Below are 12,348 nucleotides of genomic sequence, written 5' to 3' on the forward strand. Positions count from 1 at the left end.
GGTAAATCTGATGCATAAAAGACGGGCTTCAGCTTGTCATTGTCAATGACCTATGATCAATGATCTATTCACCTTTTGCAAGCATTATTATTAATTATTAGTGTTTATAATTGATAAGGATTAATTATAATATTTATCATTCTCAGATAGGTAGCCTTGTATTCTGCGCTGGAATGATACCTCTCTGCCCTAGCAACATGACCCTTATAGAGGGGGGCATTAATGCTGAGTCCAGAATCTCCCTGCGTAGCTTGACCAGAGTTTTAGCTGCAATGCATCCTGGGATGGGATTGAATCATGTTGTCATGGCAACCTGCTATGTCAACAAGTCAGGGTTAGAGGTGACAGCAAGGAGACACTGGGACCAGGCACTCAATGAAGAGAAGCATAAGGTATGTTCCAGATGGTGTTTCATAAAGCTGTTTATAAGATACTCTCAGTTACTCACAACTGGTGATCTGTTCTTGGGTGCTGAATCAGATTCAAAATCATTTGGATTTCTGTCAGCTAAGCTTGAAAACTGGATAGTACATTAAATCTCTTGTTTTCAACATGCATCTAGGGGTAAAAAGGTTTCTTTAAGCACAAGAATAGGTCACCAGTTGTATGTAAGTTATGCATAACTTTTGAACAGCTAATGAAACACCAGCCAGGTCATGATCTTAAGGGCTTTATTTTTTAACATGTCATTCTTCAAATTAGCAACAATATTAGGTTTCTTTCAATACTTTATTTGGCTCTGAGAACATTTTATTTTGGTCAGAACGGTGTCTTGAAAAAGGTATTCTGGTATGACAGTATTAAATAAGAATTGTATTCAATGAAAGACAAAAGAAACCTAGAAATGTGACATCATTAAATCTTAACATATAGTTAGATTACATTGAATTATTTCATTATATTTCTTGATGAATATTACTCTTCAGGTTGAGTACCCCTTTGAAGAAGGTGTCAATATTGTCAAATATTGTCATAAAAAAGTGATTTTGAATATCTCATATTTCTGTTTCTACATTGACTGAATTTGAATTAATATTGAAGATCTTTTTATAAAGTCATTGAGCAATACTACAAGAAATATTTTTATTGATGAAATGTCTCCTAACAATCATTGATAATTACATTTCAATACAACCATATTTTTATCATCTTTTGTGTGTTGAAGTTGGAGGAGTCTGACTCTGATACATATCCCAGCACTCCTTGCCTGATGAATTATGTGACTGTTCCTCGCTTACCCAAGGGAGTATGTGTGGAGTGGCATGTAGTTGCAGATACCAACAAATATTCATGGCAGTGTAAGTTGATTTATCAATATTTCACGTATCAAGAATGTTAATGTGTGATGGGTATTGAATGCATCACATGATAAATTTTACTTTTACCTATCAAACTTACATTCTTTGTCTACGTTTCATCAATCTTTCAAGTTAACAGAACCTTGATTCAAAGAGTCATTACAAGTATTTTTATGTTTTGGGTAACGGCATGAAGTAGAATTGTGTTGCACTGTGTTTTATCTTAAATAAAAGTCTATTGCAACTACAGAATTACTCACAGGTGTACTTAAATAAGCGTAAAGAAGCTTGTTTGTAAAAAAAAGAATAAGTGATAAGAATGCATGGAGAAAATATTGTGTTTTGTTTTTATCCCATTCATTCTCCAACAAAGTTAACGGTAAGCTTGATAGAGTCATCAAGGCTTACATGTAATCACACTAGACAACAAATTTTGGCAAAAATAGATTGTGAATTCATATTTTGCAAAGTGTTTGTAAAACAGGCACAATGATTCTTTGCCAATGGGGCACACTCTCAGCTACTTAGACTTGGTAATAAATATTTTATTCAGGTTTAATGTATTATTTAAGTAATGTGTTAGAAAGATGGAAAAATTTGTCTTTCTTTTGCAATTCTTTAGATGAAAAGAGAAATACTGTTGATAGTGGTATTTCTGTGGAAATAGAGACAACATGGTGTAAACAGTCCGGAGCAATGGCCCTTATGGCAACAGTGGGTAAGTTATGATAAAAAATATGATGCCACTTTTGGTAATTATCACAAATTGATGTCTCATAGAATCCAACAAAGTAACAAAAAGTATTTGCTTTATACATGTGCCCTACTTTGTGGAATGGTCTTCATTAAGACATACAAAAAAGGAATACTGCAACTCAACATCTTAAACATTGAGGGCTAGTTTAGTGTTCCCCAAAACCCCTCCTTTAGACATGAATTTTATGAATTTCAATTGGGTCATTTAAGAATCTACCAAAATATCCTTTCTATTTTATTTCATAAGACACTTTGTGCCTTTTGTAGGCAACAGAGTAGATATTTCACTTTTCAGGTAATATTGTTATTTATTTATTTCACCCTAGATATTTATCAAAATCTTACTGATATGTCTCATTTTATGCTTTTATTAGAACCAACTTAATGTCAAAGTGTATTTCATCTTAATATGTTGGAAGTTTGTCTATTCTGGCCTAGACCGGTCAGTGAGGAAAACTCGCCTTGAATTTCTGGCAAACATTATACATGTAGATTTACTTCTTTTTGACTTACATTTTTAAAATTTCAGATCCCCAAGGTTCTAGAAAAGAGCTACATCTCCGGACCATAGTTCAGAGACTCTGTTTGTCCATCGCTGGTGTTTTAAAAGATCACAGCAAGGAATTTAATGATGTCCTTTCTTTCAAGGTATTTCACAACCAGTCATTGATTCCACAGATACAACTCAATACTGGTAAGTCTGTTCGATTAATACACATCATGCACATACTTTTTAAGACAGTAAGCGACTGTCAATTCACCAGCACCAGCACAAGACTTAAACTATTAAACTATGTGTGTATTAGGTTACTGGATTCTTACCCAGGATGTAACATTTTGGCAATATAGTCTTGGAATATACATCTGTGCCCTGCAATGAATATTTTCCTCTCTTCAATGCAACCTTCATATTTTCATACCACAATATTTACCAAGAAACATAATATTTTCAGTTTGCTTCCAAGCATTCTTATTTTTCAATAAAGATTGTATATCCATCATAATTTATTCATAAAAAATTAATGATATATTTGGAATTGTTTTATGAAAGGGTATGTGTCTCAAGAGTGTCAAAATGCCATAATAGGCCTATGACAGGGGTCACCATGTACAGTACGAGAACATGGAGATATGTCCCCTTTAATAAGGGAATCTACAATGGTGCATTGTGCACAAAGCTATAGCAAAGTGCATTTCTTGCATAAACTTGTTAGTACACAAGATAAGCTTCATTGCTACAAACATCTCAAATTTACTCCTGTGCATTATAATGTTCTATCATCAGTTTAACAAAATGAATTTAAAGAAGACAATTTAATGTGAACTCTTTCTTACATGATTTGAATAAAAAATAATATGAATTTAACATTGTCCATGCTTTTCTCCATTTTAATTTTGTGTACAGTACTTCAGAGTGAACTACAGGTCATCTGCGAGGGCACATTGCATTTTACAAGTATACCAGTGACATCTTTACCCTATCCAAATCTTCTTTGTGCCTGTATATGGGTACAAGGTGTACCAACAGTGGATGATTATGACTAATTTGATTATCAATTCATTTTAAGTGGAGTTTGTTCTCTTTTATTTTAATTATCAATTATCACATACATCATGTACCAGCAACATCGCTATTGTGATCTAGTATTTGTATACTTTTAAATGATACAGGGCATTGTTCTAACAATGGACATTAATAATTAATCCTTGATAATTAAGTAGTAACCTCTCTACCCCTTACTTTCAGTCTATATACATGATTACAGCATGTTCTTACAATGGACAATGATTATTTGTTTTGATTCTTAGTAGTTAGACCAAGTATATTAGCGACCTCTCTACTCTTGCATTTCATTCTATGTCCATTGTTACAGGGCATCCCAACAATTAATGATGATAATTTAATTCTTTGTTATTATTTGATAATTATTTTAAGTCATGATCATTATTTATGCTTGTGGCATCTTTATCTCTACTTATCATTCTTTTTGCTCTTTCATTGGTACAAACAATGGACAATAATACTTTTTGGGGGGTCTTTTCTTGATTAAGTATACCAGTGATCTTTTACCATAACCTATCATTTTCTAAGACTGTTTATGAATACAAGTTATTTGAACAATGGACAATTATGAATCAATTTCAAATATAGTCTTATCACTGATTTTATCTGTGAGGAACATTATTACTTGTATTGGGTTCCTGACTGCATTTGAAACTATGTCAACTTGAATAAAAAAATATTTCCCCAAAATAAAGTACTGTAATGTGAGCTAATGGATCCTGTACTCATTCATTCTCAGTTTTGGGACTCTTGCACCTTCCCAATAAATAATGAAGTGCATTTTCACTACATGTATCCAACAAACATGAACATATAGCAAAGTTTTGAAATGGTTATGGGCTGTGACTTATTATGTCAGGATGGTACATTTTGAAGAAGAAACAATCTACATATGCCAAATTTTAATTATTCCTATTTATAATTCTTTAATTATGATAATAGCTTTTACTTTGTAGATTATGAATGAGGAATCACAACGTACCATCAAATATTGATGTTAATTTATACTCGCAGTAAATATGATTATATGAAAATAGAGATTGAATTAGTTTCGCTGTTTATTAATTTCTTTACCAATACCTGTGTATATTACATATCTTAGTGCAAATGGAGATGCAAGATTATTTGCTTCAAAGAGGCCGATACTTCAAGCTTTCAGATAGAAATTTACATAAAATGAGCACCCTAGCAGAAATGGCTTATATTTGATCAAAGATGTGTAGGAAAAATGCATGTTGTATTATCAAAAGCAAAGAGAGAAAATGAGAGGATGAGAAAGGTAGTGAGAGAGAGGGAGGAGGGAGAACAGAGTGACATAGAGAGGGAGTGAATGGTTAGGGGGGGGGAAGAAATTTGGCCAAATATAATAAAATTTTAGTTGCTTGCAAAGTTTGCTTCCTCCACAAGCACACCATATAAATTTCAAGTACATTTGAATCACACAGAACAAGTTCCTTAATAAGGATTACTCATTTAGTTATAAGATATTATTTGCTTACAACATAAGTTATGATGTTCTGGTTTTTCGCTCAAAAAGTCCTGCTTTATGAGCCTGAGAGAGCATAGAAAATATAGAATGAATCTGTTAAAGGTTCATAAAAGAATAGTTTAATAATCTCACACCTATCTATAAAGCATTATGAGCAAAGTTCAACTAATAGAAAGCAGAGGAAGGTTTTCCACATGTGTCATTTGAAAATGAAACCTGTCTTTGATTTTGTATGCACCATCTTGTCTGCCACCATTTAAAACAAAAAGCAAATGCTACCTCAAAGCCAAGAAAATGCTAGCTCAAAGTAAGCAAACACATGAGAAAATGCAAAAGGGTTTTTCTCTACGAAACTATTCATTCGCTTCAGTTTAACTTTTGATTGCAATGAGCTAGCATTTTCTTTTGATTTGAACAATAGCAATCACTTGGGGTGGATATCCAATAATATTTGACACGCGAGTGCTTATTTTAAACTATGGAGCAAGATTTGATTTTCAATTGACCCTAGCTGTAGTCATCTAGGAAAAAGGGTAAAATGGATAATGTAGCTGATTCTAGCAAAAAGCTTGAAAGGAAAATTGCTGTTTTTATATTTATAAATTTGGCCAATCAACCCATGGCAGTTCACAATATCCTCATTTTATGTACCAGTATTACATTTTGCCCTAATAAGTGACAATAATTTCATGCTCTATATCCCTGAAATTTGACCACGCAAAAAATTCAATTAATTCAGAATTTTCTTCTACTGTATTTATGTACCTGGTAATCGTGTAAAAGATATTACCCAAGCTAATAAAGTATACATTGATTAGTCAGGGAAATGATTATAATTGTTCAATTGAATTTAATGAGTATGCTTTGATGCAAAGATAATGCTCAGAATAAAGTGATCTCATTTGAAAGAAAATTACAACTAAGTAAACATTAAACAATGGGTTGTCGTTAACATGGGGGCCAGGAAGACCCCCCCCCCCCATGAACTAATGACAGCAACGACAGGATCTATAAGAGGGGAAGTTCATATAAAGTACATGTAAATAAAAAATAAAATCATAAAAATAGGAGAAAATATGTGAAATTTAATATCTGTAAATGAATATGAATTGTACATTAGCATCTTCCCCATATATAGAATACCGAAGTGATGACGTCAAAAAAATTTTTTTTTGCATTTCTGCGTTTTTGATACCATATTTTGGTAGCGCGTGGTTGAAAAAAACCCACTACCAAAATTTGGTGAGAATCGGTCTATGGGGGCCTGAGATAAAACCTCATGAATACATAATTAGCCCCATTGAAGTCAAAAATGTATTATTGGCCTTGTTCCTAACTTGTAGAAAATGCACTCCTTCATACTGAGTGTTGAATGTAGACAAGACTACAATGTTTGGTGCATCTAGAGAAACAAACTTTATTGAATGTATTATTTTATCACTTGACTTCACAATTAAATATTTAAAACATGGTAGAACTCGAACACTTTTAAGTATTGTATGTGGGGTTCACTTTTTGAGCACCACTGTATGACGACACACCAAGACCCACCTTGCCCCTTCAGTAGACTCATTACTAGATCCCAAGGAAAGAAACTGCCGCAAATCTGAATTGTTTTGGTTATAAGACCATCTTGTCATATAGTATCAAGGAAAATTTTCCTTATCTGATTATGAAAATTTATGAAAAATAAAATCATCAAATGAAAATGACCCAGCAAACAAGTGAATTTGGATAAGAATAGATAAATCAGACAAGTAAAATGCTGATCAGTATTGGATGTAAAATACAAGATTATGACTTTTTTAAAGTTTAGATGCTTTTCACAAAATATGCACGAAACAGGCAGTATGCAACTAAACTAACCAGTTCGACACCCACTCAATCTTTTGTTGTATTGTCTATGAAATCTGAAATGATTTTACCGGTATTTTTATTTCTTTACATGGAAGAACATGGTTCACTCTTCTGTAAACGTGTGAAATTGTCATTTAAATGATGAAATATCAGTGAAAGACATGTTTGATTTTTCTATATTCATTTAAATTCATGTTATGGTCACAAATACCTTTACCAACACCGTATGGATGATTTTTATACATTGCAATAAAATCGTATGTTCGTAAAGGTATTTGTGACAGTAGCATATACATGTATTGTGTTAAGGTGGGCTTGACTTTTAATCACTTACCGCAAATATTGTTGAATTAATGCCCTTTATTTTGAAGATCAGTTCAAACCAGAGATGTAGACCTATTTAGCAATTCTCAAAGCAGAATGTAGTTCAACTACATGTATTCTTGTCAAACAGTCATCAATGTAGCATGGTAAAGCCTTCATGTAGCTACAACCAGAGTGGGCCTCTTTCATAAATAGATACAACTATTGTAACTGCCATTATAGCAACTACCATGGTAAGACATGCTTCCATGGAAGTTAATTTAAATTCTTCATGAAACTAGCCACTGAACTCAAATTCCTGTCCACTATTATGTAATGTATCTATTCATGTTCAAATTGACACCTGCTCTACAATAGGAAGAAATCTAACTGAATGTGGTATTTAGATGAAATAGGTGATTCTAACCATTTTAATTGACTTCATGTAGGCCTATTCTTTTGTGAATCCCTTCAGCTAAACTGGTGATTTTCACTGGTTAGAGCTGGTTAATTTCTTTGTCATTGAGCATGATAAAACCCTTAATATTAAATTCACCCTAGCATGGAAGATGATTTCCTCTTGCATGCTATTGAGAAATTTTTATTAGATGTAAGAAAACAAATATTTACATATCAATCATCTATTTGGACTTCCCTTGATGATCACTAATTTTTTTTAAATATAGTATTGAAACTCCTTACTTTTCTCAAGTTGTTAAAAATAATCTGGAAAATATGACAAACCATATAAAAAAAAATTGGAAAATAAGATAAACCATATGGTTTCATGAAATGCAGAAAAGTTTTAAAAAGCAAAACCGCATTTCTTTAGAAAAAAAATATTTTGTGGAATTTCAAGTGACAGTTATGACATATATCATATATACAAATTTTTATATGAAAAATCATAACATTTTAGCCCCATAATTTACACAAGCACAGTTTAATTCATTCATTGTTTAAATAGTGTATTGGAAATCATAATTCACTGAAATTTAACTTCATACAAAACCTCAATTTTTTAAAGCTCTTAAAAATGCTGTGAACCATTGTACATTTCCCATCATGAAAAAATGATGATATATTGCTCCCAATTGTGTATATATACAGTGCGTCCCAGAAAAAACGAAACCGAGATTTAGCGATGATTTATCATAACTTAATCACAAATAAAATAGACAAATGACCTACCAATGTAAAGCTTAGAATCTCCTCTTTCATCTGATATTACTTAGATTATTCCTCATTCACGCATGAGTGAGCAAAAACAATTTGAAGGAAGGATACCAAAAACTCATTTGGCGGGGGTATATGAATTTCAAAAAGAAAATCACATGTCTTAAAAGTTCAATATCTGCTCTTTAATTTGATACCTCAATTACAGAAAATGGTCAAGAAATAACAAAGTTCTGGTTATTTGAAATAAGGCTTGAATTTCCATAATTTCATTAAATAAACTGTTTTCACCGGTTTCCCACAGAAGCTATCGCATGGTTAACAAAAGACTTAATGCATGGCTGATCGTAAACAAAACGGAGTGTCGAGTGAGTTTGAACGCTAGCCTGTAAAACCTCTTCATTTTATGAAATTATTGAAATTCAAGCCTTATTTCAAATAACCAGAACTTTGTTATTTCTTGACCATTTTCTGTAATTGAGGTATCAAATTAAAGAGCAGATATTGCATTTTTTTTAAATGTGGTTTTCCTTTTGAAAGCTGGATACAACCCGCCAAATGACTTTTTGGTATCCCCTCTTCAAATTGTTTTTGCTCACTTATGCGTGAAGGAGAAATAATCTAATTAATATCAGATGAAAGAGGAGATTCTAAGCTTTACATTGGTAGGTCATTTGTCTATTTTATTTGTGATTAAGTTATGATAAATCATCGCTAAATCTCGGTTTCGTTTTTTCTGGGACGCACTGTATAATGGATAGAATGAGGTTACTTAATTATATTGTCCTGAATAACTACTTAAGGCTTTTCATTAAAAAGGAAGAATTTAGGGGCAATGCTCCCTTTCTGATTGATAAAAAGTTCATTGTTTTATACAGGCTGTCCAGTACAACACGCATTTGCCTGTACAACACACAAGTGTCCCGTACGACACGCAAGTGTCCCGTACAACACAGTATTTTGTTTATGATATATTGACAGAAATATTCAGCCAATAGCGGTTTCTAACATAATAAATGTCTTTAGTTTGATAAACTATAATTATCACCAGCCAAGTTAAGTGATTGAAGAAGTCAAAGAGACATAAAGTAAGAAAATTTGGCTTCAATTTAGAGATGTCCTTACGACACATTTTGAGTGTCCCGTACGACACAATGTTCACGAAAATTATAATTTGCTTTATTTATTCATGAATGTTTATTTTGCTTTCTTTCATATATGTGTTTGTTTCGGGGTAATTGAATATCAATTTGAGTTTAGTTTTTATGAAAATTATCTGTCCAACTCACAGACTTTAGAGTACAAACTTGAGGTTTCCAAAAAAGCCACTTTTTCTGCGTCCCGTACCACACATTACTATTTTAAATCTGTATTATACAGGATGTGAATTCAAGTCATATTAAGTCTTGGTTTTCCTAGCACTCTTGTAGTACTTGATGGTCACCTTTTATTTACTGGAATATTTTTTGTTTTTCTTGTCGAAAAACTGTCAAATGTTCTCTAAATGTCCCGTACGACACGTATGCTTAATAGTACAATCACTTGTTTCTTTTTGTAGTTTCTCATAGACTGACAGCTCTGCTTGAATGTTATGTTATGTCGATTGTTATGTTATCTTTTATGTTAAAGGGCCAAGAATAGGGTTGAACTATTCTTGTCATATATCAAATGAAAACACCAAAGCCTCTTTATTTGGAGTCCATGAGGTAACTGTTGATTTGAACTCTTTTTTATTTTTTTGCTCATCACTTTTGTTTCTATTCATTTTTAATGAATACCCCATCTTCAAGGGTAAGAATTCTAATACCATTTTTTATTAATGAATCTGAATATGAATAATTTACTAAACAGCCCTATAATATCTTAATACCGAGTTCAAAGTGTTTTCACCAAAAAACAAGATGTATGATCATTGAATGACTTGCAGCTATGCTCCTTATTTAATAATGAAAATACCTTCATATCCAATGAGGCTGCTTTAGAAGTCTCAATATACAGGTGCATTGGTATGTGTTATCCTATTCAAAGACACATTCTTATCATGAAGGAAGAGATTGGTTTAAAAATAGTCAAATTTTATGCATACTTGTTGTTCTTGACATCCTGAAGCTTGCTAGAGGCTTAGTATACACATGGACCTATGAAAGCTGGACATTCATCGGTTAGTTAATGAATTCACTAACATCTGACTGTCATTGTCATGTGAATGACATTCTCTTCATATTTATCTCCTGTGATACCATCATGGTCGCCGTCAATTAAACCATGAGTTACAGAAGCTTTCGGTGATTAGACATTTAACATTAGACAAATTGTATGCGCAGAAGGTAATAAATTGCCTGAATTCTCGGAAATTAATGTGCAGTTCTGGTTTACAAATGGTTATCTTAGTTCCATGGTTTTTATTTGGAAAAATGTATGAATATTTCAAGATAGAGGCTGAAATGAAATTGATTGATTGTAATTTATAATCACATTTTAAAGATTTCCTCATAATATTCCAAAGAAACATGGTGGGTTTCTTGTAGGGGTCGTCCCCCTCTCGCTGTTAGAAAAGTCACTATGAGTGTGCAGAAGCGTGCAAATCGATAATAATAAATTTGATATCACAAAAATCGTCTGCTTCTCAATTTGCTGTTCCAAATCTGAAACATCTTAATTGAAAGGTATAATCTGCTACAAGACATCAGCCAACAAACGGCAAAAAGAGCAAAACATTCCTTTGTGAAGATCTGATTCGCCTTGGTAGTCGCTATTGTCAAAGCACCTGTATAGTATCATTAATACGCACATAGTCAGGAGACGGCGACTATGATTGCATCAAAAGAATGCTCGCGTTAATCGTCCATTTCTTATAGGTCCATGGTATACAATACTAACCTCGTACTAGTGTGAGTGGAGGCTTGCTAGACGTGGTAACAACTACTGTACCTTGTAACTAGGTTCCCAGAAGACTTAAATTTGAACTATTTTGTAAACAAGTTGATTTCACTTAAAGGGCCACCACTTACATACTGCAATCTAATTATTCTGTTTGACTCCATCTTATATATTTTTTGCAGAGTGTCATATCCATGCAAATTCAATTTGAACCAATCCAAAGTTTAAAATTGTTTGCACCATCTTGTCGGTTGAATTTCATTATCAAGAAAAAAATATGCGTAACGTGACCTTGCAGTGAAATTCTGTAAGAAATTTCAACATTTTGCATTTTTAACCATTTAGATAAATATTTCATATTAAAGATTAAGGGAGACACCCATTCCCTAATGTTGTCAATTGATTACATTGTATTCCCCCCCAAAAAAAAAAATCAAACTAAATTAATTGTTTGCAGCTTTATTAATATGAACAAATAGAGGGGTTTCAATGCTACCTGTAGTGCTCACATTGATCATGTTTCATAAAACTGTTTGTAGATTATAAACAGGTTTTCCTGATACTGGTGATCTGCTTTTTTTGATGCTATATCAGATTTTCAATTACTTTGATACATCAGTTCACAGTTTCTTCTACAACTTTGTGTTCCTATACAAAGCCTACGGGAAAAAAGGATAGCCAAAGGGTTATGAAATCCGATCTCTGTAGATTAAAATTGTTGTTTTTAAGCATCTGGATGCAAAGTTTATTGTTCATCAAAGTTTGATTAGGGGTTTCATAAGGGAAATTCACTCCCATTATGTTCAAATAGGAAATATCTTTGGTATATCATTAGAAGCAAGAACATGTTATCAGTTGTGTGAAACTTTAAAACTGCTTCATGAAATAATCCCTGGTCAGTTTTTGTTTGGAATTTTAGTTGTATATCAATGGTGTTTCAGAAAAGAATATTTCATGATATTACTTAAAATGATATTACTTAAAAACTTCATAGACAAGAACAAAAATACAAACAAACAAAGAGC

General features: G+C 32.6%; 1 protein-coding gene across 1 annotated transcript in view; it reads left to right on the forward strand.

Annotated features, from left to right (window-relative positions):
* The window catches only part of LOC129265493 (uncharacterized), a 28,640-nt gene extending 23,982 nt beyond the window's left edge, over positions 1-4,658 (forward strand). Inside the window, exons 13-17 of the mRNA XM_064101971.1 lie at positions 147-392; positions 1,166-1,298; positions 1,921-2,016; positions 2,584-2,748; positions 3,460-4,658. Of these exons, the coding sequence (XP_063958041.1) occupies positions 147-392; positions 1,166-1,298; positions 1,921-2,016; positions 2,584-2,748; positions 3,460-3,599 (780 nt within the window). The 3' untranslated portion in view covers positions 3,600-4,658. The remainder of the gene's footprint in view (positions 1-146; positions 393-1,165; positions 1,299-1,920; positions 2,017-2,583; positions 2,749-3,459) is intronic.
* The last annotated feature ends 7,690 nt before the right edge of the window (positions 4,659-12,348 follow it).

Source organism: Lytechinus pictus, chromosome 7 (assembly GCF_037042905.1).
Source record: "Lytechinus pictus isolate F3 Inbred chromosome 7, Lp3.0, whole genome shotgun sequence".
Classification (NCBI taxonomy): Eukaryota; Metazoa; Echinodermata; class Echinoidea; order Temnopleuroida; family Toxopneustidae; genus Lytechinus; species Lytechinus pictus.